General features: G+C 46.9%; 12 protein-coding genes across 12 annotated transcripts; 4 read left to right on the top strand and 8 right to left on the bottom strand.

The window, feature by feature from the left end:
• Nucleotides 1-320: 320 nt before the first annotated feature.
• Nucleotides 321-2,780, bottom strand: F5147DRAFT_245243 (RNA polymerase I-specific transcription initiation factor RRN3). The gene is made up of 5 exons (XM_041428814.1): nt 2,467-2,780; nt 2,124-2,418; nt 1,785-2,068; nt 862-1,728; nt 321-808 (listed from the first exon to the last, which is right to left on the bottom strand). The coding sequence occupies exons 1-5, from the start codon at nt 2,725-2,727 to the stop codon at nt 359-361; spliced, it is 2,157 nt and encodes a 718-aa protein (XP_041291133.1). The 5' UTR covers nt 2,728-2,780; the 3' UTR covers nt 321-358.
• Nucleotides 2,781-2,857: 77 nt separating this feature from the next.
• On the top strand, nt 2,858-3,647 carry F5147DRAFT_703106 (NDUFB9, NADH-ubiquinone oxidoreductase). The gene is made up of 5 exons (XM_041437834.1): nt 2,858-3,047; nt 3,115-3,203; nt 3,261-3,288; nt 3,347-3,362; nt 3,415-3,647. The coding sequence occupies exons 1-5, from the start codon at nt 2,902-2,904 to the stop codon at nt 3,460-3,462; spliced, it is 327 nt and encodes a 108-aa protein (XP_041291132.1). The 5' UTR covers nt 2,858-2,901; the 3' UTR covers nt 3,463-3,647.
• A 3,047-nt stretch (nt 3,648-6,694) lies between these two features.
• On the top strand, nt 6,695-8,113 carry F5147DRAFT_654263 (uncharacterized protein; the record flags this gene model as incomplete). The annotated part of the gene is made up of 9 exons (XM_041433856.1): nt 6,695-6,728; nt 6,935-6,967; nt 7,018-7,037; nt 7,290-7,291; nt 7,347-7,406; nt 7,508-7,599; nt 7,651-7,888; nt 7,932-7,998; nt 8,054-8,113. The coding sequence occupies 9 exons, from the start codon at nt 6,695-6,697 to the stop codon at nt 8,111-8,113; spliced, it is 606 nt and encodes a 201-aa protein (XP_041291131.1).
• A 1,038-nt stretch (nt 8,114-9,151) lies between these two features.
• F5147DRAFT_703097 (uncharacterized protein) lies at nt 9,152-9,966 on the top strand. Its single transcript, XM_041437833.1, has 3 exons — nt 9,152-9,461; nt 9,526-9,719; nt 9,775-9,966. Coding segments are annotated over exons 1-2 (189 nt in total). The 5' UTR covers nt 9,152-9,460; the 3' UTR covers nt 9,714-9,719; nt 9,775-9,966.
• A 283-nt stretch (nt 9,967-10,249) lies between these two features.
• F5147DRAFT_703095 (uncharacterized protein) lies at nt 10,250-11,466 on the bottom strand. Its single transcript, XM_041437832.1, has 3 exons — nt 11,288-11,466; nt 11,192-11,230; nt 10,250-11,128 (listed from the first exon to the last, which is right to left on the bottom strand). The coding sequence occupies exons 2-3, from the start codon at nt 11,228-11,230 to the stop codon at nt 10,355-10,357; spliced, it is 813 nt and encodes a 270-aa protein (XP_041291129.1). The 5' UTR covers nt 11,288-11,466; the 3' UTR covers nt 10,250-10,354.
• Nucleotides 11,467-12,458: 992 nt separating this feature from the next.
• On the bottom strand, nt 12,459-12,974 carry F5147DRAFT_703091 (uncharacterized protein). The gene is given in 3 exon segments (XM_041437831.1): nt 12,459-12,489; nt 12,504-12,659; nt 12,709-12,974. The coding sequence occupies 2 exon segments, from the start codon at nt 12,943-12,945 to the stop codon at nt 12,651-12,653; spliced, it is 246 nt and encodes an 81-aa protein (XP_041291128.1). The 5' UTR covers nt 12,946-12,974; the 3' UTR covers nt 12,459-12,489; nt 12,504-12,650.
• A 1,478-nt stretch (nt 12,975-14,452) lies between these two features.
• Nucleotides 14,453-15,412, bottom strand: F5147DRAFT_761992 (uncharacterized protein; the record flags this gene model as incomplete). The annotated part of the gene is made up of 5 exons (XM_041440558.1): nt 14,453-14,509; nt 14,648-14,818; nt 14,861-15,115; nt 15,175-15,300; nt 15,332-15,412. The coding sequence occupies 5 exons, from the start codon at nt 15,410-15,412 to the stop codon at nt 14,453-14,455; spliced, it is 690 nt and encodes a 229-aa protein (XP_041291127.1).
• Nucleotides 15,413-17,300: 1,888 nt separating this feature from the next.
• F5147DRAFT_703073 (uncharacterized protein) lies at nt 17,301-17,925 on the top strand (the record flags this gene model as incomplete). Its single annotated transcript, XM_041437830.1, has 1 exon — nt 17,301-17,925. One exon carries the CDS (start codon nt 17,301-17,303, stop codon nt 17,754-17,756), a length of 456 nt encoding a protein of 151 aa, XP_041291126.1. The 3' UTR covers nt 17,757-17,925.
• A 4-nt stretch (nt 17,926-17,929) lies between these two features.
• Nucleotides 17,930-18,971, bottom strand: F5147DRAFT_245049 (uncharacterized protein). The gene is made up of 3 exons (XM_041428813.1): nt 18,742-18,971; nt 18,564-18,689; nt 17,930-18,512 (listed from the first exon to the last, which is right to left on the bottom strand). Exons 1-3 carry the CDS (start codon nt 18,847-18,849, stop codon nt 18,219-18,221), a joined length of 528 nt encoding a protein of 175 aa, XP_041291125.1. The 5' UTR covers nt 18,850-18,971; the 3' UTR covers nt 17,930-18,218.
• Nucleotides 18,875-20,386, bottom strand: F5147DRAFT_245044 (uncharacterized protein). The gene is made up of 2 exons (XM_041428812.1): nt 19,088-20,386; nt 18,875-19,028 (listed from the first exon to the last, which is right to left on the bottom strand). Exon 1 carries the CDS (start codon nt 20,180-20,182, stop codon nt 19,154-19,156), a length of 1,029 nt encoding a protein of 342 aa, XP_041291124.1. The 5' UTR covers nt 20,183-20,386; the 3' UTR covers nt 18,875-19,028; nt 19,088-19,153.
• Nucleotides 20,387-20,777: 391 nt separating this feature from the next.
• F5147DRAFT_703066 (uncharacterized protein) lies at nt 20,778-21,726 on the bottom strand. The gene is made up of 3 exons (XM_041437829.1): nt 21,535-21,726; nt 21,004-21,474; nt 20,778-20,947 (listed from the first exon to the last, which is right to left on the bottom strand). The coding sequence occupies exons 1-3, from the start codon at nt 21,580-21,582 to the stop codon at nt 20,939-20,941; spliced, it is 528 nt and encodes a 175-aa protein (XP_041291123.1). The 5' UTR covers nt 21,583-21,726; the 3' UTR covers nt 20,778-20,938.
• Nucleotides 21,727-23,350: 1,624 nt separating this feature from the next.
• On the bottom strand, nt 23,351-26,165 carry F5147DRAFT_654257 (uncharacterized protein; the record flags this gene model as incomplete). The annotated part of the gene is made up of 15 exons (XM_041433855.1): nt 23,351-23,413; nt 23,461-23,541; nt 23,594-23,664; nt 23,738-23,861; nt 24,020-24,099; nt 24,168-24,333; nt 24,358-24,383; nt 24,433-24,480; nt 24,544-24,634; nt 24,681-24,689; nt 24,716-24,786; nt 25,169-25,173; nt 25,352-25,444; nt 25,468-25,990; nt 26,039-26,165. The coding sequence occupies 15 exons, from the start codon at nt 26,163-26,165 to the stop codon at nt 23,351-23,353; spliced, it is 1,578 nt and encodes a 525-aa protein (XP_041291122.1).
• Between the last annotated feature and the right edge of the window lie 440 nt (nt 26,166-26,605).

Here is a 26,605-nt window from a genome sequence, read left to right as displayed (position 1 = left end):
AGAATCGAAGAAGATGCGTGGGGAACTCTTGAAGAGACGCAACATATTAATAAGGAGATCGAGGTTTTGGCGCAGGACGTCCCAGTTGAGGTACGAGACTAGTTATTGTCATCACCTCATTCCTCCTGATAACCTCGTCTATAGCATACTGACGCGGTGGGAGGTACAAAGCAGAAGCGCCGCAGTAGGCGACATGAGCTCTGGAAAGGCCTTCGAAATATGTTCTTTAATATTATCTTCTAGCCAAGTCCGTCGTCTGATTTCATATCGTTGGTGTTTGTAATAGCATAATTTGGAGTTCTGAGGGGCATAGTGAGTGGTGGATGGGGACCGGTTGAATGAAGGCGGCAGCCAGCAATTAGGAGACAGAAATTGCCATTGCAACCGTCCTTGTCCGAGCTGGACTGATGCTCATTCCACCAAAAGACGCGCCCAACCCATCGTCGTCTGACTCTCCCCGTTTCGAAGCAGTGATTGGTATGCACGAGCCGCCTCGTCCATGTTCCCATTCATCAAACGTTGGGTCCTCCTCTATCAGATCATCTTCATCCTCTTCTTCTTCATCGTCAATAGCCACCGCTGCCCACTCTCGATACACGCCTTGTATGTACTCGCCTGAGCGGGGCAGTTTGAAGGGATCGAAAGGGAAAAAAGTATGCAAGTCCTCCGGGCCAGCGCTACCGGGTGCTACACCGGCAAATACAGGGTACGGTGCTCGTTTGTTTGCTTCCAGAATGGAGAAGCAGTATGTGAAATCAGTTGCTTGTGCGATGCGAGCAAATTGATGTACGACATTCTGAGAGCAGACCTATTTTGCAGCAGTTAGCCAAAGAATCTTTCCAAAGACGACGGCTAGCAAACCTTGAGAGGGTTGAGATCAGATGTGATAACTCTCTGCACGACTCCTAGCTCGCTTATCCATATCTTCCGTCCCACCTCTTGTTCGTCCGGTTCCTCCTGTAAGTCACGCCAACGGAAGCAAAATACCAGAAATACAGACTGGACAACCGCATAAAAGACACTGTGATTATTGCTAGCAGCATTGCCAGCCTCTACAGCATCTAAGTGCGCTCCAAGAAACGCGCATAGGACTTTAACAGCCCTCCGTGCGCCCTCACGATCAATAAACTGTGCACGCGAGACAAAGCTCCCGATATAACTGCTTGCTGCCGCACGTTCCACGCTACTCGCACTTGCGCTTCCGAAAAGGGCCTTGTCAACAAGTAGTCCCAGGAAAAGGTCTGAGAACTCGGGGTGAAGGGAAGCATACCAGAAAAGGAGAAATTGGGTATATCGGGACTTGAAAGTGCGGAGGATAGATCTATCGAAAATGGCTAGGAGTGTGTGAAATTGAATTGCGAGGAGGGTATGTGGCTCGTGCGATTGTGGGTCGCGATCGTGCGTAGTTGTTGGATGAATGGAGGGAGACGAAGGTACGACGGTAAGTATGGATGAATGCAATTTGTTGAAGTGGTCAAAAACAAGCTTGAGGATAGCGTCAAGTTTCGAAACCATATCATGAACGTGTCTGGTGTCCATGGGGGTATCTTCAGCATCACTGTCTGACGATGCATCAGACGATAAATCGCTCAGACTATCGTCAACATCCTCATCATCAGAAGAGTCACCCTCTTGCCCTACTATGGTATCAAACGGATCAAATTCAAAAAGTTCGCCGTCTGTAGGTTCGGTGTCTTCAAGCTCTTCGAGCTCTACTTGAATCTCTACCTGCGTGCAATTAAATCAATTAAGATCCAACCGCACAGAAAAAAGAGCGCACTCACATCGACCATCAAAGCACGATCCACTATAAGGCCCAGGACCCTCTCTGAAAGTTCACCACAATACTCGGTTATACGCAGCAGATTCCGTATATAAGCTACATGTGCAGCTTGTGGCTGACGTTTGTGAGGGAAGTTTCGTACGAGGAGAGGAGCTAGAGATGATGGGAGGGTTGGTACAAGGTTTATGAGATGTTCGAGAAGAGTATGTTGTCGATCATAGATCACACGTCGTGTCAAGGGGGTGGAGCCCTCCAAGTTTGATGCGACAGCGAGAAGACCAGATTCTGCGAGTGACGCATTAAAACTACTTGAATATCTTTCAAGATGGTAATAACTCACGATATGTGAAACCCATCGCGATTCTGTTGAGAACAAGTGATAGATATTCTGGGCGCGCACTTATGAGCATGCCGATGAATACGATATACGATTTAACGAAGACAGCATCCATAGTCGACCATGGTAGGCGGACAATTGCCTCTACCAGTGGCGCGTGACGCCTCTCGAGGCGAGAAAGGACATGTGAGAGTGCAGAAAGCCAGATACGAAGCTGCAGAGATGGTACGGTAGGCGCAAGCGTGGATTTGTTCGGACTAAACTGGTCAACAAGGTCATCAAAGTCTTTGCTATGCCCCTGCGCACGACGATCAGCACGCGATCAAGTGATATACCACATACTCACATTAAGCTTCTCGCGTATGGCCTTATTCACATATGCGAGAAACATGTCTTTTTTAAATTGTTCATCCTGCTTCACCCGCGAATTCGTCGCGATAGGGCGAGATGTAAACAGTGGCGAGTCCGATGGCATGGATGATGAGTAGGCTTTAGTGTACTTGTCTAAGGTGACTTTTTGGGTTGGCTCGAATCGTACGGAGGGTGAAAATGGTCCAGTCTTTGGTGTTCTTTGATTGAACTGGGAGAGTCTTGAATGCGGGTCCATCGTGACCGTTTTATGACTGCTTCACATCCGGTGTACAGCTTAAAAACATTCCTGTAAAAACTTGATTTGAAAATTGATACTCTTATTATAAATGAATTATTTTAGGTTATCCTAAGAATTTGATGTTTATTCAAGTTAAGTCTCACCTCCCTCATCACCAAGTTGCCAACTACAATGTCTACCTCATTCTCGTCGGCTCACAGGCTTTATGTCAAGTCACTCTACCGTCGTATGTTGAAGAATGAACTGGACTGGGTTGTTCGCAGAGATATCTGGCGTGGTCGTGCAATGATGATTAGAGCTGAGTTTGAGAGAAACCGGTCAGTAGTAGACGTGAATACAGTTGTCACTTTGGTCTAACTAGCACACGGTGCTTGCATGTATCAGTGATGTTACTGAGCCGAGAGCCCTTGCTCAGATTCTTGAGAAAGCAGAGGCGAGTCTCGCAAGCAAGTTGCATCCCGACCCTTACATCCGTGAGTTTCCGCGTCTCCATCATATCACCTCCTCTAAAAAAAGCATATTTTTCATAGCTCCTACCATGCCAGGAGGAACAAAGTGGTATGTGGTGAACTTTCATTCTCGTATTCGTCTTTTGTTAAGGCCAAAACTCATGCAGGGAACGCAATATACCTGTATGTCGCATCTTTCGACTTTGTGTCATTGTCCTGACATTCCCTTCTACAGCCTACTATTGCTCCTTTATACGATCACACAGCTGCTGTACATCATTAAGTACTGTATACCTGCTCCAGCACCCAATACACTCCGTTGTGTTGAACATTAGCCATCTTACAGTTGACTGTGTCGGCCGTCATGTCGTTATCCGATCCATTTCTGAAAGTTCGGCCTTTTCAGTAATATCCAACGTACCATCAGCGTGAGTGCACCAGTGATGCACACCAGATGTGATGTTGGCGTTGAACTAGTCGCCGTCGCTGAACGACTTGACTACACGTCCACTACTTGTAGCTCCGAATACATTAATAATTGGACTATAAATGTAAGTTCCACCAGTAACGACAACCCATTGATCGTCCTTTGATACTGCCACATATACATCCGCATCCAATTTTTTGATTTGCATTCGCATCCCATCCCAGAGTAATCTTGTCCTCAGATCCGTTGATCATTCGCTCGCCGTTCGGAAAGTGGGGTATCGATCGAAAATGCACCCTTATCTTCAAGGGTCATCACAACATATTGGTTACTGCAGCGACGGATTTCACCGATACGGAATTCATGGCTCGTGTTTCTACCAGCAAAACTCTCAAGCAGTCAACTGAGGGCGAGACCTCTTGTACTGTCAGCAGGCCGACGTCGATGGTGGTTTGTTAACTTTGTAGTATCCAGCGTGGACGGACTGACGATTGGCCCCAGCAGATAAAGTCCTCTCGAGCGAGTTACCTATCTTTAAGGTTGGACGTGCCCGACCGCCTTTGTATGGAAAGCCTAACGTTCGTGCTCTCAAATCAGCGTCACGCATCCAAATAAGGGCATAGGATCCTGTACACCGCTGGCGTTATACTTTTGTGTATCATGTGGATCCACACTCGACAACGGGCTTCGCTTCCATCCGATGGGCCAAGGAGAATGAAAGGAATGAATCGCGTAGATTCATGAAAATTGGGAAGGTCTGGAAGGGTCTTGTAAATGGTGGTCGTTTGAAACGTAGCCTTCCCCTAGCTCTCGTAGTAAGTTCCGCCTCATCTCAAAACTATCTGTTACCATCTTACTTCTACTTTCTTGTGTGTCCAAGATTAAAGTCATCCATGCTGGTTGGCTCAGAGACCCTGATACTTGGCCTTCTGGCGCAGTAGCTCCAGATTCAGATCAGGATCTTGCAGCAGACCAGCCTGGACCTTCACCTCCGATTGCAACATACAAGGTCACATCATATAGCAGTACCACAAGCAACACAGGTCCTCATTTTCATGTATATAGCCATCATACCATCCTTTATTTGGAGGAGGCAGGGCGCCATGGTTGGCCCATACAGATCAAGCCTCTAAATGCTCTTCTTGAGCAAGGATGGACGGTCACGACGATATGTGAAAGGCTCAGGGATCCGTCTTGCACAATGGATTCACTTGGAGACATCCCTAATCATGATGACGTACTGCTTGGAACCAGGCAGTCACATTCTCTGAAGGATGAGATACCCAATTTCACTGTTGACGAGATGCATCGACAGCTTGTGAGGTTTGTTGTGGCAGACGATCAGGTGGGTTACTGTTCACTTTCTATGCACTATTCTTAATAACACCTTCAGGCAATCAACCTCATCGAATGTCCTGAATTTTGATGTTTGATTCGTCTTCTGTGACCTGAGTTAAATGATAGTGACATCTGCCATCGCACAAAATTTCGGGAGTTAATCCTTGAGGCTTTTAACGAGTACTTTGAGGTCCTGAAAAGGGACCTTGCAGTAAGTGTTCAGTTCTCAAGGGTCGCGCAAAATATCTTAAATCTTCCAGATGGCCCAGGGAAAGGTCTCATTTACGTCTGATCTATGGTTGGACTCTGTCCTCTGCCCATTCATGGCCATCACCGCCCACTGGATTGCCAAAGATGAGCAAAGTTCCGTGCTTATTTTGAAGGCAGCATTGATAGCTCTCAATCACACACCGGGGAGTCACATGGGAGACTGCTTAGGGCAATCAATATTGGGCCTCCTCGATCGTGCTGAAGTAACTGAGAAAGTGAGTGTTTTAGTTGTACCACATGGCATGCTCTGAATTCGCTTAGTCCAGTCATTTTACTTTGGATAATGCTGGCAATAATCACACGTCCATGCAAGAGTACTCACACCTACTGCGGGAATGTGGGATAGAGTTTGATCCTGTTGAGCACCGAATTCTGTGCTTCCCCCATATAATCAACATATGCATCAAACATATCATTGACGAGTACCATATCGCTGACTTTTCGGATGTGGACAAGTCATGGGTAGTCGGCGGTCAGACCATCAACAAGACAGCGTATGTCCAAGTCCTGCATGCTAAAACCCTCGATCGAGCCAGAGTGCTCGTGGGCACAATCCGCATATCGAACCAGCATTGGGACAGTTTTGAAGTCACCATTCTCACAGGTAACGAGAACAAATGGTTCCTAGACCACGCAGGTCAACCTACCAAGTTGCCTGTTGTGCAACTGCTTCTTGACAAGCCAACACATTGGGACTTGGTCTACGTCATGCTGAATCCTTTGCGAATCCTTTGCCAGGTAAGCAAACCTTCACTACACCAATCATCTGTCGTGGACTAATAGTGACAAGGCCGTGGACTTGTTCTTTGCAAACCCGAATCAACGCCTGATCGCTGACAAGAAATTAACTCCCATGGAGTGGCACTTTCTACAGGATCTCGAGGTGATTTTAGAGGTCAGTGCTAATGCGTTTGAAATATATGATCCATCTTACTGTGTGATTTAGGTACCACATGCTGCTCAACAGGCCATGTCGAGCGAAAGTACTCCTACGCTCAGTGGTGCGGTTCCAACCTTCGAACTATTAATTCAGCGGTGGGATCACATGGTGAAGAAATTTCCACACTTCGCACCTCTGATTGACATAGGTTTGCTGTGGGTGGATAAATATGATGATCGGATGGGTGCCACCAATGCTTACACAGTCTCCATGTGTTAGTCCTGTGTATTCTGACAAGAGTTTGGTTCTCATCGCTGAGTCGTCGGTTCCCTCTATAGTCATCGATCCACAGATACTCGTTGCGATCACATCACGGTTGGATCGATGGCTACGTGGTTTCGTACGGAACACCTCAAAAATCGAGTTGGAGATAAGTTGCCGATATCACAAACGACTCGGACTGGAACTTTTCTGGTGTTGAAGTAGTCCCGTGCGTAATACTGATTTGGAAATCATACTTGATTACCGGCTTTGTATTTGATTTCGCACCGTTTCACCTGATCAAGGGTCTTGAGGCGTGATCAGATTTCCATCTCCATCATGCTGATTTTGGTGATACAAGGGCTGAACGGTGGTATGTCTAGCACAAACGCTATCGTTATACACCACTGACATTCCCCACTCGCTCACACCCAATTTTCGAACACGACCTACGTCTCAAATGATCCCAGTTGGTGGCCGTATATCAGTTCGGATATCAATTCGGATATGTCTTTAAGTTATTGAATAGGTTTTTCGCACCAAGATGTCTGGATCAAACATTGACTTGCGGTTTTGCAGTTGCTGCTGGCATTGTGGTGGTATATGATTGGGGTGAGCAGGACAGTGTTCGAAAATCGCCGATATTCTCATGATATTTCCAGTCTCAACACTCGGACAAGAGGTACGTCGATGTTATTGCCGGAGCAGCTATCTCACTGAGAATGGTGTCATAGATTGAACTCATCTGGGTGAATGACAAGAGTCCCATATCATTTTTCCTGACCTGCGGGACACAGAATATGTGCCATCGGTATCGCTGACAGATGCAGTAAGTATTTTGCAACCATCTCATTCTCATCCAATCAATACGCTCATATGTAGGGGTGAATGAGATTCCGACCATTGAACTTGGCTCAACATAATAATTCAATAGGTGTAAGTTGGAGTCTTTGATACTAGTGCGAGGGCACTCACTGATTGTGAGTTTTAGGCGCTATCATGTGCTATGCAATAAATGGGACAATTGTTACCTTGAGTGCCATGTTGGGCGGTAAGTTCCCCAGGTGCAATACCTCTGTGATATTGACCTGACTGACACACGATGCAAGTCATCATGATTGCTCGGTTGCATGCCATGTATCAGTGATTTAGAAAGATGCTCATGCTCCTTGTTATTATCTTCCTGGCTGTAAACATCGCTTGCGGAGTAATGGCGGCAATAGGCCTCAAAGATACTGTACCGGGTAAGCTTTACTTGTTGACTTGACGAAGACAGCTCATTGGTCAAACACCAGAGGAGTTCATACTCTCTGGCACGTATATGCGCGGTTATGCATATGGAGGGGACGAGCAGCTTCTGAACTCCATGGTTTGGATGCTCAACACTGTTTGGGAGGTCCTCGCGCTGTGCCTTTCAGTCTGGGTTGCTGTGAAACACTTCTGTGAGCTGCGACGACTCGGCCCATCGACAGAATCGACCATTGTGGACTGTTTTAGAGTGCTGGTACAATCTCACGTTCTTTACTTTGCAAGGTGAGCTTGTGATGTGAACACGGTTATATTTTTTCTGCTCAAGTTCCGTACATGTTAGCTTTGTTGGTCTCTCTTGCCTCCAGCTTGCTCATCTCTCTCCCGAAATCGTGGTGCGCTGACCTGTTGCTGACATCTGCGTGCAACCACTGCTCATCATTTCTGTAGAATTCAATTCCTATTACCGCTCAGATACTCGGTGGTGCTCTTGAATCGAGTACGATTTGAGTTTTCTAACTCGTGCCTGATATAGCCACTGCTGGACTTGCCAGGCTGAGGTCAGCCTTTGGTGACAAGCCGTCTGAGGTCAGGACGCCCGAAGGTCTGAGTCGTTTAAACAAGGCGAGACAGAGGAACGTTCATCAGTCACAGAGGCCAAGCAGCTGCAATAGAATATAAAACAGGCTATACAAAACGATCGGACGTTGACTTAATGGTGCCAGCATAGCAGCTAAAGTACCGTCGCAAAATTCCAAGGCCATGCAGGCAAGCAAGGTCAGATTCGGCAACGCCGAACCCTAGCATAGTTGGATAGGAATTACCTACTTGTCAAGGGTATACGGTGTCCCAATTATGTGACTGCCTTGTTTGGAGCATGTAACACCAAGTAACAGAGCACGGACGTTAACGTCGGTCGGACAAGAGGATAGAGGCGGGGATTCGGAGCTTGACAGGTGCACGCCACCGGCGGCACCACTAACGGCTCGTGTGAGACTATCGTCAGATCAACGTGCTAGACTGTCAGTGAAAAGCTTGGTGTGTCCTTCGAATTCGATGGAGCTCTTTGGGCTACTTCGATATGCTCTCAACAGTGCGTCGAACATCAACAACGTAGGGGTCAAGTGGTCCCGCATATGTGATGAACAATCAGAAGTCCGTTTACTCGGTGGCGCATCTTAATTCAGTAGATCAGTCACGCTGAACAGACAGACCAGGAACACAAGGAAGCCTTGCTTGCTTCTAGAAAGGGAAGGGGACTCGGTAAAGACGGACAAATTTTTATCAATAACCCGAATGGAGTTTTGGCTCGATGGAGGTTGAGTATTTGAATAGGCTGCCCTACAATTACCCTGAAAGATTTTTTATCATCAGATGGAACGATGTTGTTATAGCGGGTACGACTCGACAATCAACACACATACCGAAGAGATGATCCGTGCATCATGATTGACGAAGTAGCGGAATTTCGGACTCATCTAAAATAATATGTGTACACAACAGAATGAACCGAAAATACAATGCACACCTTTGCATCTCCTATTGCCAAGTAAGTTGAACGACGAGAACGTTTCACTTAATCTCTCTCGCTCACATTCATATTCACATCAAACGACAGTCTTCTTTCTTCTATCTGTCTATCTGATACTACTAACTACGTCTAATTCATAGATAAGTCATTGATAGGAAGCCATTGATAATCCGCAGCTGATTGATTAACACCTCGCTACTGTGACGGGCGCCCAAGCACCCACGGGGAGAATTATTCTTCCGGGTTTTTTTTTAAAAGTTGACATCGTCAGGAGCACTATATACTATCAGCTCAATAACTCGACGGCCCAACCGAAGCAAACAGCCAGTGAGTACCAATGATTCTGTGCACTGTCTCCTCTTCTCAACTAGCAGTAATGAATTTTTCATAGTGTGTACGATGTTTTACACGCCACATACCTGTGGATGCCAGAAGGACTCAAAGTTTGTGCAATGCGAGGCACGTCAAGGCACGAACGTTCGTTGTTCCCTGTACGCTAGGGAACAACTGAGCCTGGTAGGAAACTACTGCGAGAATCATCTTGTGAAAGACACTGCACCTCTACAAATGCGTCAGTGAATGAAGGTGCCTCGATCCTTTGACATCCTCTTCACGGAGATGCTAACACGAAAAGCTGTAGAACTGGAAAAGCTAGCTAGTAATAGTATCAAAGTAGTGCTAGTACTAGCCTCAAGTTACATGTTACTCCAACGATACGTGCACTCTATTGTAAAGTTGAAATTAAGCAAAGCTGTTCCGTGAAGGTTCCTGTATTGTACCTAGATCTCCCTATACCCCCCGACAATCTCCCTGACTCAGTCAACATGCCCTCGAGCGCTGTTATGGGTGCATGATGGGGGTGATAACGAGCTGAGTGTACTGAATAAATGGCATGCATACAACAAAATGAATGTAGAATTTTCCTGCAACCTTACAGTTGGCCAGCGTAATTTGTGAATATATGATAGTATTTAGAACATTTACGCTGATACTAGCCTAGAATATCGAGCCACGCGTACTATTCACTACGTACTGATCTTGATCCCTTTCATGCCTCACTCAGGCGTTACGATGTTATGTAGCATTACTCGCAAGGACTTTAGGCAAAGCTTACCCTCACAATTGTAATTTTAGGCTATCTACAGTAGCAGCGCTACACAGCATTCACCGATATCGGTTGAGTTGATAAATGCTTTCCACTATGCGATCGAACGGTACATTCAGTAAACTAATTCTCTCGGAACCATGCCTCCTCGACCCGTCGTCTCACTTAGTTGCGCAGGCAAAGTAGCGAGCTCCTCGTTCTTCTTCTCAACACTCCTGCACAACATCGCATTCTCGAAGTCGATTAACGTGACGGTTCCGTCCGACGCCACAACGAAGTTGTGTTTGTTAGGATCCCCATGAATGATGTCTAGTGCATGCAGGCGCTGTAGCACATCACGACATCCCTGTAAGTCTTCCGGACCAGCTGGTCGTCCGTGCAATTGTTCTACTAAGAACCCTATTACTCTGTCGCCCTCGACGATGTGCCCAAGGAATGCTGGGCCTACGTTACACCCGTCGATCGCTCGATACACTGCAGTTTCTCTTTCCATCCGCGGGATCTCAAAATCAAACCTGGCAATCTTGGAGACCACCGGCCTCGAAGCGCACTGGACCACCCGAACGCGTGGGGTCATGAATTTCACAAATGGTAGTGAAAGGGCATCCACTCTGTTGGGATGCCACTGCTCCCGCACTTCTGGAAGTATGGTATTCGTGGGCTGCACAGTGGGATTTCCATTGGAGCCACGCGCCACACGCGCCTCAACCCAATTGCCTGGCGGCAGATGTGGTAGGAGGGGGAGTAGGTCCATAGGGAAGGGCAACACATCACTAGGGAATGTTCCCGGTTCGATGGTGATATATTTCACTTGACTGCCTACGCGCAGGCGATATAGACTTTCCTCAACGTCTGGATGTAAAGTGTCCACATCCATCGAAAGAACTTCCTGTGCCATTGTGTTTGTAAGTCCAGTTGCGTGCATGAAATTAATTAAAGATTTCGTTATTACCATGTCAAGGGTGGAAGTCACCAGGTCCGCGTGTGACATCTACATTGACCATGTCACTGCCTATGATATTGTTGAAGGACTAGATGGTGTACTCACAGTAGTGTGTACGACGATTAGGAGGAGGAAGGCCTGTCTTCCTCTGTCGTCTATGATCTAGGACTCAAGAATATGATTGTGAGCACTTGTAGTCGCTTATTCTCAGCCGTTGGGGCTTGGAATTTAAGAGAAGAAAAGTTAACGAACGTAAAAGTCCAATAAAAGTTAGTTTATAATTGGTTTAAAACAATAAAACATGTATATTCAATTCGTCAGTTTATCCGGTGGCGCAGAGTCTCAGTTTGGTTATGTAAATTTGTTCCCGTGTTACGTGTAGGCAGGGCCAGGTGCTTTAAATGAAACAATCTTCTTCCTTCTTCCATATGTCTGACTCTGTTTGACTAAGTCGGACTAGATAAGCGGTCATCAATGATCAGGAGGTTAATCTATTAAGCTCCCTCCGCCACTTGTGGCGGGCGCCCACTGGGACGAGCGCTCATAGGGATATCAATATTAAAGCAGTCATCCAATTTGAGAAGAGGTTTTAGTGGGTATAAATTGTGAGTAGCTACATTACTTTCAGTCCAGAAATCTTGACTCTACAACTCGTCCGCAACACACTAGCAGTGAGTATCAGTGCACGCTCCTTTTCGTCAGAATGGTCATCAACAGTATTTGTTGTTCCAGTGTGCACGATGTATTACATATCTCATGCCTGTGGATGCCAGAGAGACTCAGCGTTTGTCCAATGTCAGGCTCGCCAAGGTACAAACGTCCGTTGTTCCCCACATGCGAGGCAACTGCTGGCCATTTCTGCACACTATTGCAAGAATCATCTTGTAGCACAGACCGCACCTTTACAGATGCATCAGTGAAGGTACCTTAATCCTCTGATATCCCCTTCATCGGCCTACTAATGCGAAGGCTGCAGAAATGGCAAAGCCACTGGATTGTAGTATAAGTTAGAAGTCACTCCTACGATACATATATCGCGAACTTGAAGCCAAGCAGATTTATTTCGTGAACCCTTCAGTCAAATCGTTCAGTTAGATCAGTTTACCTGGTGGCGGGCCAATGTGGCGCAGAGTTTCAGACAATCACAGCTGTACCATGAAGGACAACCCAGAGGCCCAACTTGCATTTTGTCAAAGGAACCCTTAATAGTTCGTCCACAATATCAATGCATCGTTCTTTGTCTCTGGTGGCAGGCCAAGGTGGCGCAGGGTCTCAGTTTGGTAGACAATCACAGCGCTAGCTGTACCGTGAAGGACAACCCAGAGGTCCAACGAATGTATCGTTCTGTGTCATGTTGAGTGTACATAAAGTATAAGAGTGATCGGTTCTATCGCAGAAAACAAATGAATTGGTACAAATGGGTAGGGTATCACAGCCAGTCATGGATCGATAGCGGAATATTCATAAGTTAACAAAACTGCAAGGATGTCAGTTCAAAGGCTCTCGAGATGAATATGCACACGCACTGGTATTTCTACCCACCATCCCGGTGGGCGCTTAAGCTTCATCTCCAGGGAATGTACTTGACTTTGCGTTGGGCAGGTAGCCTCATGTTGCGGATCCATCCACAATACTAACAACAGCACCTCTCCCGATGTCACACACTCCGATGGGATATCCTTCGAATCTCCAACCACCTTTCCACCTGCCAAAGTGCAAAGGCGAAGACCAAGATATACCTCAAGAAATGTGAGGGAATTCATGGCGATGTAGGCATTGTTATCTGGTAAAGTTTTTCCTGGCCAAACATGATGGAAAGCAATGGTCCCCAGGTTCCAAAGTTCCTTCCTGACAATAGGAAAACCAAACAGCCAACGATTGCCGCATGGAGCCCGGGGAGGCTTTACGAGAACATACTGAGATACGTCTGAGCTGTATTTAGAGGGCACCCATTGCACCGCGGTAGACGTTTTTTGTGATTCAGACTCTGAGACCTTTGAACAAAATAGTGGCAGTACGCGTACAACAGATGAATTTTGAGGAGGTACTCACCTGAAGTCTTCTAAGGCTTCGCTCGAGTTGGCTTGCAGTAGAGGGCATTTTCGAGAAGTGTTTCGTCAACCAAAGTTCAACTTGGCCAATATAATATTTTGGCACACGTCCACGCCACTGATGTGACTGGACAATCAATTAATCATGTCGCACCCATTGTTTACTCGATGGAGTAAGATTCACGGACTTGAATGATTTGCATGCGGCTGTGACGACGCCAGTAGTCCTGGAGTCTGGATGCTGGGCCAATGCTACACAGAAGAAGTCCACTGGTAGTATTGCATTATTATGTTTTGCATTCATGTTCGTATGATCATCATGCACATCATTTCAAGCAGCGCAGCCGCTCTCGGCAGCCTCAGACCTAGCAGGATCGGGTGCCAGCCACCCGGGCCCAGTAGTAGGAATGTGACTATGTAGAGTGGTACTAGATGAAAAGGAAAACCCGAAATGCGGCAGGCTGCAGACAGCGGCCCCAGAGCTTGCTGGAGTGTAGCCTGGCAGCTGTGTGGTAGGCGGGGAAGCCACGTCACAGTGCTGCACGGCCGCTGGATACACTTGTACCTCGCTTCGAGGTAGAATTCCAACTGAATGGCCGCCAGTAGTAGTAAGCTCAGCATGTTCTTTGAGCCATAGCTGTTCGAATGCCGCCTACCTATCATATATATGATATTGACTCAAGGTCTGGAACAAGTCCGGCTGAAACTACATAATTTTGAGTGACAATTTGAAAAAAGGAAGGGAGCACTCACACCGACAACCAAAGCCTGATCCGCGACAACTTGAAGGCCAAGTGCCGCTGGCAGTACCCTCTGAGTCTCTGAAAAGGAAAGTCGCCTCATAACGAGTCATGAGAAGGTACCTACTAGTTAGCTACTAACACGAAGGATGCAGAACCGGCAGTAGTATTAAAGTAGTACCGGTACTAGTACATGCTATGAGTTGCTCCTAGTACGATGCGTGTATTTTGAAGTTAGAGTTGAAGTAAAATAATTGTCGTTGTCTTGTCAAGGCTCCTGTATTTTCTCTCTTTGATGACTCGAGGAGGTCGCGAATGCTACGAGCGACAAAGAGACGAATTTACTGAATAAATTGCATAAGATGAAGATTTTGTCCTGGGAATCCAGTAGCTTACAATTATCCACTGATAAGATGATCGAGCGGCTCGTGCTATTTGGCGCTGTGCCGCGTTGTGGCGCCATGGATGGGCAAATAATCTTATATTCTCTCCGTCTTCGTCCAGAGTGTATCGTATGCATACAAGAGTGTTTGATTCTATCGCAGAAAATGTATTGGTACAAATAAGTTGGGTATCACAGACAGTCATGAAACGATGGTGGAATATTTTTCATCAAAATTGCTAAAATGCAAAGATGTCAATGAATGGCTCTCGAAGTGAACAAGTATACGCACCGGAACTTCCACCCACCACCCCGGTGGGCGCTTAAGCTTCATCTCCAAGGAATGCACTTGACTTTGTGTTGGACAGGCAGCCTGAGATTCCGTATCCCTCCACAATACTAACAACAGCACGTCTCCCGATATCACACACTCCGATGGAATATTCTTCGAATCTCCAACCACCTTTCCATATGCCATAGTACAAACGTCAAGTTCAAGATATACCTCGAGAAATGTAAGGGAATTCATGGCGATGTAAGCATTGTTGTCTGGTAAAGTTTTGTCCGGCCAAATTTGCTTGAAAGCAATGGTCCCCATGTTCCAAAGTTCCTTCTTGACGATAGGAAACCCAAACAGCCAACGATTGCCGCATGGAGCCCGGGGAGGCTTTACAAGAACGTACTGAGATACGTCTGAGCTGTATTTAGAGGGCACCCATTGCACCGCGGTAGACGTTTCTTGTGAGTCAGACTCTGATATCTTTGGAAAAAATGAGTAACAGTACGGGTACAACAGATGAAAGTTGACAAGACACCCACCTGAAGTCTTCTAAGGCTTCGCTCAAGTTGGCTTGCAGTAGAGGGCATTTTCGAGAAGTGTTTCGTCAACCGAAGTTCAACTTGGCCAATATAATATTTTGGCACGCGTCCACGCCACTGATGTGACTGGACAATCAATTACATAATCATATCGCACCCATTGTTTGCTCGATGGAGTAAGCTTGAATGCGGCTGTGACGCCAGTGACTGGGCCATTGAATGCTTCACAGAAGTCCATTAACGGGTTGTAATGGTGAACGTTTGAACTTTCATCCTTTCCGTGCCATCAGTGAGTTCACGATCATCCCTCGGCTATTTGAATTTCATTCATCCTAGCGACATATTGATAATCACAGACAATGCCTATTTTATCTTCTTCTCTCTCTCAGGCTGGCCCGGGACTCTGCGAAGCACGGTGATTTTTTTTTTGAAATCATTGTTCATTGTCCGTTTACAGCACGATAGCTTCAAGTTAGGGGCGCAAGTTACTAGTATTCCTCCGGAGGTCAAGGAACTGTAACTTCGGATAGCTTATCTGACTTCTTACAAAACGTGGCCGATTGATATCAGAGGTTTTCGATTTTGCAGAATGTCCGTTGCTCGTGGTGAGGGGAGCCATATTAAGAAAGGTCATACGAACCTACTAAACTGACTTACTCATTGGGGAAATCACGGTGGGCGAGGTGGTCTATGGCTAATGTACGGTGTTAGTGATATAGATTTGATTGTCAGTTGCCACAATTAACCGTTGGTTTCAGGCCTAGAGCAAAACGGACAAGGTCGCGATTATGCTTGATGGTGCAGAACCACTGTAGGAAGCGAGGGTGGGCGATGTCGAGACCTATCAGTGATGCATGATGGTAGTCACAGGCCATCATGAATCGAACATCACTCTAGCGTCACAACTGGAAATGCACATCGAACGAAAAGAACAAGGTTTGCGCCGATCGTGCTGAATGGAGTAAGAACTATAGTGAGTGGGCATTGTTGGGCGGTGTCGAAAAGTTGATGCAACAATCGATAATGATTTACTGCAACCTGTGATTTCTTATGTCCACCGGTGTTCAAGCATCGTATGTGCCCTGAAATGTCTGAATAATCTTAGTGTCGTAGGTATAAAGTCACAAGTGCAGCCCATAAACCGCAATTCTAGTGGCTTTCAAAGATCCCGTCATGTCATTTCGTCGACCTCGAGATCGAGCTTTGGAACCATCTTCACTTCACCAACCTACCTACTCTCAGGGATTTTTGGGCGCTCCGACTACACTGCGTCAACCAACCCAGAGTGCCTGGACACCCGCTTCTACGTCGTTGCCGGTAAGTGAATATACAGTCGTCCTTCCTTCTGCTCACCACTACAATATCAGCAATTGGTGGCGGGAGCAGGGGCTACACAAGGGACTCCACCGAGCTCCCCTTCAATGATCGTCCGGAATGAGCGTGATTTTTCCCTCGCCTTATCTATCCAGGCTGCTCTAGCGGATACGAGAGAATGCCCCTGGTATGGAGTGTGGGCTAAAGTCCTCCAAAATTATATATTTTTCGGGGCGAACAAGTCACAAACAGTATGCACATGCGTTCCACAATACTCCCTCATTGCATCCTATGATTCTGGCCGCTTGCCGCGAAGTGGTGACTCGGGTTGGTCGGAGTCTGACATATCCATGGGCAGCCCTTCTCCAGATCGGCATTTGACGACTCCAGGGAGCCCCCTTCCGAGACCCCCTGCGGCCCACAACACTACCCCAGATTTCAGTCCTCGATCACAGGCAATTTTCGGAGGACCACTACCTCCCTTGACACCGACACCTAGCCCTTTCCACCGAGGTTTTCATCGTCATGTACCGTCCCCTGACAGTCCCACTGTGGAGCACGTCACTCGTATGCAGACTCGTCGTGGTGGGAATGGTCCCAACATTCCTGTCAGCGCCCATCCGCTGCCTCAATCTTCGTCGTCGTCATATCCATATCCATCAGATGGTATTCTCCCAATAACTCCAACCAGACCGGCTACCACTTTGTCAAAGTCACATGCATCTTTCAGAATTCCGGACTTTGTGCAAATACTCGAACATGCACAACAGCCCTTCCCAGTCGTTACTGGTCATGTAATCCGCCGGGTTATTATGATAGTTGAAATCAAACCGGAGCCACATGCCGGTAGGAAATTCGAATGGGAATCTATCTGGAAGGATCAAGTACGGGAGCAGGTTCTTCATGCATTTGAGGCTGATGGTACTCTGAAATACTTGGGAGTCATCATAGCTGCTGGTCGTCATTGGGTCTACGGCATCGTGAACCGGGGACATCTACTTCCTCGGACAATGTCAGAGATGCGCGATCCAACTTTCCGCGGCACTAGATCGCCAGCATCATCGTCTAATGACTCCACGGTAGAGGAGAGGGAAGTCCAGCGTTCTGTTCCCTCGTTGGACATCCCCAACTTTTTCCCCAAAACAGAGAATGGCGCCTTCTATAAATTTGATCTCCTGGACATCCTGGACGCCAGGGGAGTGTCCCTCAGAGCCTTTGAAGAAATTTTAAATGACCTCCGCCGTAAAAATAGTGATATTTGGTTCTAGGGCATCTTAATGGTGTGGGCAGGAGGGACGGTTTGGTATTATCGCGAGGCGGAATAGAGATGTAATAATGTGGTATACAACAACGTTGGGTAGAATGTTACACGTACAAATCTTATGGTTATGTAGTCGCCACATGCAGTATACAAGATTCAATGAAGAAGCCATGAATGGTTGTTATATCTCAACCGTTTTGAAAGTACGCCATTCGAAATGTATATACCTGAATCGCACAGAGGTATGAAATCATATCAGTTGCAGAAAAAAATAACTATTGGTGCCCAATGAGCAAACTACGACCATGAACAACACCATGACTGTCACTTTGACTTGGAGTTAACTAGTGTTATTTTTGATTGAGTAGCCTCAATTTTGCGTCAGAGGGAAGGTTTCTCTGATGGCGCAACAGAGATTTGTCAAGATCCATTGAAATGTGTTGCAGGGTGAGTTTTGTAGATCATGGAGCTAACTGCGACCATGAGCTCCTCCACCACTGCCACTCGTCGTGCCAGCCTGCTGGAGTGGGTAAACCCGCTCCAAGCGCCATCGTGGAGGCATCCTCAGCCTTCCATGAGACCAGCACGAGTAGTAGCAGAAGAACGCCTTGCACCAGTGCACGTCTGGAAGAGAATCCAGGTCAGACGACTCGGACGCTGGGTCATTTGCTGCCGTGGACGACGACGCGCCAGGCTGCTGTCCAGATGGACGTCGAGTATCATTGGCTTTCCTGTATTCTGGTAGCTTAGCAGCTGCAAGCCGCTGAAAAGCTTCAATCAGCATCAAGGTAAGAAGCAGGAAGATCTACGTTACAGTGAACTTGCGTCCGGGTGCGACTTCAATTTCAGGTGGTTCGTGGCTGGGCCTTCGCCGAAAGGAAAGGTGCTGCCGCAGGAACTGCTTAAGGCCGCTCGCGTGGCGGGGAGAACTCGTTTCTAACTGGATACGCTCTCAGCCCTGGACTGCTAATCAACTAAAAGTGAACACTAACATTTGTTGCCTGGGCTAAGAAAGAGTGGTCGGGAGGTAAGGCAGATGTAGCAGGGAACTGGAAAGTAATCTTCGAGTCAACTGCGGCGAAAAAAAGATCAAAAGACATACATCTAGGGGGTCACGAGGCTGATTGTTCGAAACTGCATTCGCACGAGGAGGCAATCGAAGGAGTTTGCGGAAGCGGCGGACGAAAATGGATGATTGTGGGTCTACTGTAGGTGTAGGTCTTGGCCTAGGGGGGTACGAAATAGTCACTGGGTTACGAGGACGGCGGGTTGCATCAGACTGCGACAGTTGCAATGGGTAGCATGAGTAGAAGAATGGGATGTATATATTGCACATACCTTTAGTAGATCAGCGAGACTTGAGTTTTTGTGTGCACTGGTCTGTAAAGATGCATGTATTAGTTCTCACACAATCTGTATAAGTCTACGTACACTGGCCTGTGCATCCGACGCAGACCCAATGCTGGCCAGGATCTCTGCCGGAGTGTTGTAAATATAAATGGTACTACCACTTGTATAAGCTAGTTGACGCGAGTCGGGCGAAAGGGTTAAGGAGTCGAGAGGCAGAACGTTGAACGAGGCGAGAAGATGGCGGGACTCGAAGGCCCAGAGCTTGATAGTTTCGTAGCATCCGGTAACGAGGAGAGTATCATCAGATGAAAGCGCCAGGCCGGCAAGAACCATGGTGTGCCCTTCGAAAGAAGTTCCGACAGTTTTTAGGGTGGATGCATCGAACTCATGAATCGTCCTGGCAGGGTCATCCGTAAAACTGAATGCAGCAACGATAGTCAAGTTCTTCTTTGTCCAGAACACGGATGCATATGACATGGGATCGTAACCAAACGTTCCTGCTCTGACGTCCAACTTCTGTGTGTGCACGCCCCACACCTCAAGGCACTTCCCCACATCTGACTTTACTGCAAGTTTCTTCGAGTCATGCGAGAATCGAACTGCGCCCAGACCCTGAAGACTTGTGAATGGTCCAGCTACCAATTTTCCAGTCTCCAAGCTCCATATACGAGCCGAGCGATCGTTTGCCCCGCTCACAAGCAACGTGCTATCTGTAGATATATCAATGCAATAAGTTTCTTTTGAGTGGCCTTCAAACGTCTTGACGATGCCCGTCTGAACGTCACACGCTTTGAGCTCCCCACGACCAGAATGTGAACCACCAGTGACAACCCATCGACCATCCCTGGAAACTGCTACCGCACGGATTTGCCGCTTACAAACATCCCGCAACTTGGGAATCTCTTTACCCACTTGTATATCCCATTGCCGAGCGGTAAGATCATCAGATCCGCTGATCATCTGCTTGCCGTTCGGAAAGTAGGATATAGAACGAATTTGGTCTTCATGACCCCGTAAGGTCATTGCCGGTGCCAGAAACATCGTGGTGTTTGCGGTGGTGGATTGCGTTAACGTGGACGCCATGTCCTGTGTCTTTTCAACCAAGAAAAAAAGAGCCAGGTACGTGCCAGAGATTCCTTGGACACGTTTAAAGAGCGACAGCAAGGTCTACTGTACTGCAGGCCCGTTGTCGATAATGATTTTGGCCCCCTCGAGCAGAATCATATACCTGCTGGAGACAATAATCAGTGCCGTGACGCTGCATATCCAAATGATATTTGATCATACCAAGAGGTTAGCAAGTAAGCAGAGTGATTGAACTTAGGCGCCGCCATCGCTTACGCCTCTTACTAAGCATGACAGTACCCTGGGCGCCTACTAGTAGTCTAGTACTACTATGTACCCCGCTGCGAGGTTAGTATGACACCTGGAATTAATGTGAAGAACTGCACCACCACCTTCCATACAATGCCTTTAATCTGCTGGTATACTATCTATCTCCCGCTGCTGTTTTGCCTTGGTCGACGCAAGTGAAAGCGACAAGTGGTCAAGTATAGAAAGATATTCTTTGAGGCGGTCATAAACTCGGACTCGTTATCCTCTAATGAAATACCAGAGACTCCAAGCCGACGAAAACAAGTCATCACATATAAATATAGTCTTACAGTCCCTCCGTGTTCGTCCGCAATATCGATATATTGTCCAGTCTCATGTTGAGTGTATGTATCACAGATGATCGATGACGTGCAAGAGTTATAAGTTCTACCGCAAAAAATGAATGAGGTTGGTACAAGTGGCGTAGGTAATATAGTCAGCCATGGAATGATGGCACACTGTTCATCAAAGATGCTAAAAAAATAAAGAGGGTCAGCTGAGCGGCTCTCGAAATGAGTATGCATACGCACTGGAACTTCCACCCACCATCTCGGTGAGCGCTTAAGCTTCGCCTCCACAAAATGCACTTGACTTAGCGTTGGACAGGATGCCTCGGGTTCCGTATCCCTCCACAATATTAACAATAGCACCTCTCCCAATGATACGCACTCAGATGGGATATTCTCTAAGCCTTCATCCACCTTTCCGAACGCCATAGTACAAACGCGAAGACCGAGATATGCCCTAAGGAGGGTGAGGGAATTCATGACGATGAAGAAATGGTCGTCTGGTAAAGTTCTGTCTGGCCAAATTTTCTTGAAAGCAAAGGTCCCCATGTCCCAAAGTTCGCTCTTGATAAGAGGAAAACCAAACAGCTGACGGTTGCCGCACGCAGCCCGGGGAGGCTTTACGAGAACGCACTGAGATGCGTCTGAGCTGTAGTATTTAGAGGGCACCCATTGTACCGCGGTAGATGTTTCTTGCGAGTCAGACTCTGAGATCTTTGGGCAAAATGAGTAACAGTACGCGTCAAATTGATTGTAGATGAAGAAGTTACACACCTGAAGTATTCTTAGACTTCGTTCCAGTTGACTTGCAGTAGAGGTCATTTTCGTCAAAGAGGTGTTCAATAAATGAACAAACTTGGCCACTGTAATATGTAGTACTTTGGCATACCACGCCACTGATGTGGACACTGGCAATTCGTGTGTGCTAAGTATTGTTTCGAAAGTCGCACTGACTCTTCTATGCTAAGTGGAGTCTAAGAATAGCAATATGGGCAACGCCGACGGACGGACTACGTCCATTACATAATGTCGTTGGCTATTCCAATCATCCTAACGGCAACGCTATTAGTACTAATCACCGAAAGTGAAAAAACTTCAACTTCAGATAACTGATCTGAAGATCTGGCATCGAAGTCTGTCAATTTGGCTGGAAGAAGGTCCGTTGCTCGTGGCAAGGTGAGTCATAGTAAGGGAAGTCATGCGAACGCAACTGACTCACTCATTGGAGAAATCACTGTGGGCTTGAAGGTGGATAGCATCGAAGCTGATGCATGATGGAAGTGATGTAGATTTGACTGTGTCACCACACTTTACAGTTGGCTCTGCGTGCAGAATGAAACAATCAAAGTTGTGGTTATGCTTGATGGTGCAGAAATCAGTGATCACTGTAGGTAAGGGTGGGCGACGCTGAGAAGTGCCGAGACCCGTCAGTAAAATAATTATAGTCGCAGTCATGGTAAAGTATACTATCACAGGTAGGATTGCGCATCAAACAAAATAATTATGCTCAATGGAGTAAGAAGCATGGTGAGTGGGCATTGTTGGGCCGTGTCGTAAAGTCTGATGCCAGTGATAAAAAATGAGTCACTGATGATGATGGCCTATACTTATTTCCATTGATGTTTGAACCTTGCAAGCATTGATTGTGGCCTTTAAATTTATGTCTGAACAATCATATCATCATCATCAAACTCGCGAGTGCAGCCCATATATACCATTCTAATGACTCTCCATTTGGACTCCCAAATCCCTGAGAGTAGTCAGGGATTTGTGAGCCCAAATGCTCCGACTACATGTCACCAACCAGCCTCGAGTGCCTAAACTTCCACTTCTACGTCATCGCCCATAAGTGAATATAAAGTCTCAAGTCCTCACTATTGCTCACTACTATAATATCAGCTATCTGTACTGGTAGGAGGAGGGGAGTCCACCAAGCTCCAATCCAATGGTCGTCCAGGATCAGCATAATTTCTCTCGCATTACTATTCAGGCTGCTCAGGGCGATACAAGAGAATGCGGAGTGTGGTACAAAGTCTTGGAAATATTTTTTTTCGTGATGTGGATGGAGAACAGCGTGCACCTGTGTTCCCTTGTTGCATCCCATGATTCCAGCTGCTTGCCGCAGAGTGGTAATTCTGGTTGGTCTGACATAGCCATGGGCAGCTCTTCGTCAGATCAGCAGCACATAGATATAAAATTGACAGGTGCACTAATTTAGCAAACATAGATGAGTCCAAAAGGTATTCTTTTGATGCATGAAGAGGTAGCTGCCAGTTCGACGATTGGTTCTCGCGCAGCGCCATGGATCAATAAATAGTCTTACAGTCCCTCTGTTTGTCCACAATATCGATGTATTGTCCACTCTCATGTTGTATCACAGATAATGTGCAAGAGTTATCAGTCCTACCACAAAAAGTGAATGAGGTCGCTACAAGTGGGGTAGGTAACACAGCCAATCATGGAACGATAGTGTACTATTCATAAAATGGCTATAAAAAATAAGGAGTGTCAGCTGAATGACTCTCGAAATGAGTATGCATACGCACTGGGACTTCTACCCACCATCCCAGTGAGCGCTTAAGCTTCATCTCTAGAGAATGGACTTGACTTGGTGTTGGACAGATCGTCTCAGATTCTGTGTCTCTCCATAACACTAACAACAGCACATCTCCCAATGACATGCACTCTGATGGAACGGACTAGGTAACAAAATTCGAGAAGTGCACGAAAGGTGCGCACGACATCTATGGGTACATGACCCTCGATGGCAGGCAAGTAGACCTGAAGAATTAATAAGTTCTGCGACCATAGCATGACTAAATTAATGAATTACCTTCATCAGGGCCTTCGAATAATCTCCTGTCCACTGCTTGAAGCCATGTCCCTGAGGAAATCGTCGCAAGCCTGAAAATGAGGTGACAGCGGCAATTCTAAGACAATGAGTAATGTTATGTAATCTAAATGCAGTCAAGCTTACCTGCAATCAATATCATCCATAATTTGATCCGCCTTTCATTTTGTATGCATGTGTCTGAGGTATTTCTCGACCCATTCGATGAGGTGGTCCTTGAATGTTCCTTTGATGAGTTGATAGAGAATATCTGGTGAGATCATCTGATGGATGTCAGCTCTGGGGAAGTCATTCATAAATGCCTGTTAAAATAAGATCATTAAGAATGGTGCTGCAAGGAGTGTGCTGATTCACATACTACAAGTTCCCCGACTATTCCAAAGTCATCCCACAGGTCACCTAAGGAACCTTCTTGAATGAGTGCTTCTGTGTATTCGTGACAATGACGTAACACATCTTCGTCGAGATCCTTGCGAGATGCCATACATCTGCAAAAAAAATTGTAACTTATACAAAGATACATACTAGATGACAAAAATGTACTTAGGGCACCAACCATGCACGATACATGCTAACAGTGCTTGCTCCTCATAATCTGCTATGTATGGCCCTAGTCCGTATATAACCCGACGGTAGTGACCGTCTCCAAAACGAGTGACTTCAGGGGTTGTCATGCCTGGTTTCAGTGTGTTGAGAATCTTGGAGAGTGACGAATGGAACAGCTGTTGACAGAATTTTCAGAACACTGCCTCGGTAGCATGTTCCTTTGTAGCTGTAACAATCAGTTAGTCATTATCGTAGAAGCCCGCACCACGACGCACTTTTCGGCATAGCAAGGAAGCCAATGACTGCTACTCCATCACGATGGGCTCATTGAACATTGTTGTGAATGTTCCCAATTGAGGTGTATAGCAGATAATACTCGTTATTACCTGTCCTGACTGAAACCGTCGTTTTGTCACTGCCAAGGATGACAGGGACAAACGTAGAGCCGAGTGTGCTCGGGTCTTTAGCTATTTTATCCTACATACAGAATTAGCAGTCATTATCGGATGAAGACTGCACTTACTGCCTGATCCTGTTACAGGGATCTGTAACACCTACTAGAGCCCCAGCTCTCCCTACACCTGCCCCCGCTCTGCTAGACTCCCCGCGCGGCGGTGCGCCGCCTGCGCCTAGAAAGACAGCGGTCTGGACCGCTATGACCCCGCCTCATGGCGCTATGACCCCGCCTGATGCTATGACCCCGCCCCTGGCCTAGACAGGCCTGTACCTGGCCTAGACGGCCTTGTACCTGATCCATGGAGGCTGTACGCCTCATGGACACCCTAGATCAGCGCATGTATACAGCATGTCGCTTCATGAAGATCCGGAGCGCCCTAGGCGCCTCATGTATGAAGACCCGGAGCGCTTGGCGCTTCCTGTACCTATGCGCAGCTGCCCTTGGCGCCGCATGTATGATCAGAGGTTAAGCCTCATGTACTTTATCTAACCTCATGTCTGGTTATCTTAGATTACCGATATACTATAGATTACAGACTGAGCTTGAACACTTACATCTACTATGTATAAGTACATACATTGTCGTAGATTATACTTCACTTTAATCTACTAGGTTCTACCAAGAACTTGCTCATCTAAGCCTAACAAGCTTCCTTGTGTGAGACCGCACTTCAAAGTCGCCCCCATACGACTTTGCACGTATCCGCTAGCCCTGCATCTCGACGAGCGCCGTCTTACCGAGATTGCCGGAGGAATCCTTGACGTTCCGTCAAGGCCAGACCACGCTCAGCTTCAGTAGACTCACTCGAGTCGTCGCTGAGAAGACCCATCCTAGTTCGCACACGCCGACCTACAGTCGACGTAACAGATCCCATGCCCAGTCACCAGACATAAAATCCTTCCACTGGTGCTTGTCGCCCTCAGTTGAATATTCTTGATAGGGGCAGTAGTCTATTTCACTGGCGTATGTTGGATTTGCAAGCATATTGCACACGACTTCACATGGGTCACAAAACCAGACTTTGTATTTGTCGTCCATCCACGGCTTGGTACCATCTTCAGGTCTCTCACCATCGTAGGTTACTGTAAAATTTTGCCAATTCACGTCCCCAAATGGTGAACTATCGATGACGTCGTACAGATCATGATGATCTGCAAATGGTGGCTTGTCGTTGTGTTTCGCAAGGGTAGACACCCATAAATCCAGCAACCGGTTAATTTGACCTGCCGGCATCTGATTTTGCGTATACAGGAACTCTGCCGTTTCGAATTCTGTATGATTGTGAAAGGGTGTCCAGTCGTCAGTTGCTACGTTCTCCAAAGGTGGGAGCGGAGTGCCAGGGAGGAGGAATATACCATCCATGTTGCATGGTCTGGCTGTAATCACATTCAGCCACAGTGACAGAATCATGCGAATGAACTTACCATTGAGACCCGTATGATAGTTTCGATACAGGTGATCCCCAGGCCCAATGAATTCCATATCGACGTTTGGTTGAGGCAATGGTTGATGTTGGTGCTCCAAGTCGGCATATCCTTCATCCACATCCATGTTGATATCATGGTCGACATGAGGCTGTGGGCTTGGCAGATGGGGCTCTGGTATAATGGGTTCCGGAGAGCATTGGTGGTTGTCCTGAGGTAGTACTGGCGGGATGGGATGTGCTGAAATGCGATGTTTTGTTTGCCCGGCGATAGTTTTGAACCACCTTGGACAACTTCTACATGGTAGTTGGAGCGAACTATGGTCACAACGGCGTAGTTGACTCCATGGAATGTTGTCGGGCATTGCAGCAATACTAGACTAGAATAATGTTCAGTTCTGGTGATTTGTACATTGAAAGGTGGAAAACTCACCAATCAGAAATCTGCGTGTTGAAAGGCGGAAGGATTACCAGTATTAGCTCTGGCAGTTTGCACGCTGGAAGGATTGCCAGTATTAGTTCTGGCAGTTCGCACGTTGAAAGGTGAAGGATTGTCAGTACTTGTTAT

Source organism: Suillus discolor, assembly GCF_016758755.1.
Source record: "Suillus discolor strain FC423 chromosome Unknown F5147scaffold_39, whole genome shotgun sequence".
Taxonomy (NCBI): Eukaryota; Fungi; Basidiomycota; class Agaricomycetes; order Boletales; family Suillaceae; genus Suillus; species Suillus discolor.
This window is presented reverse-complemented; position numbering and strand designations above follow the sequence as displayed.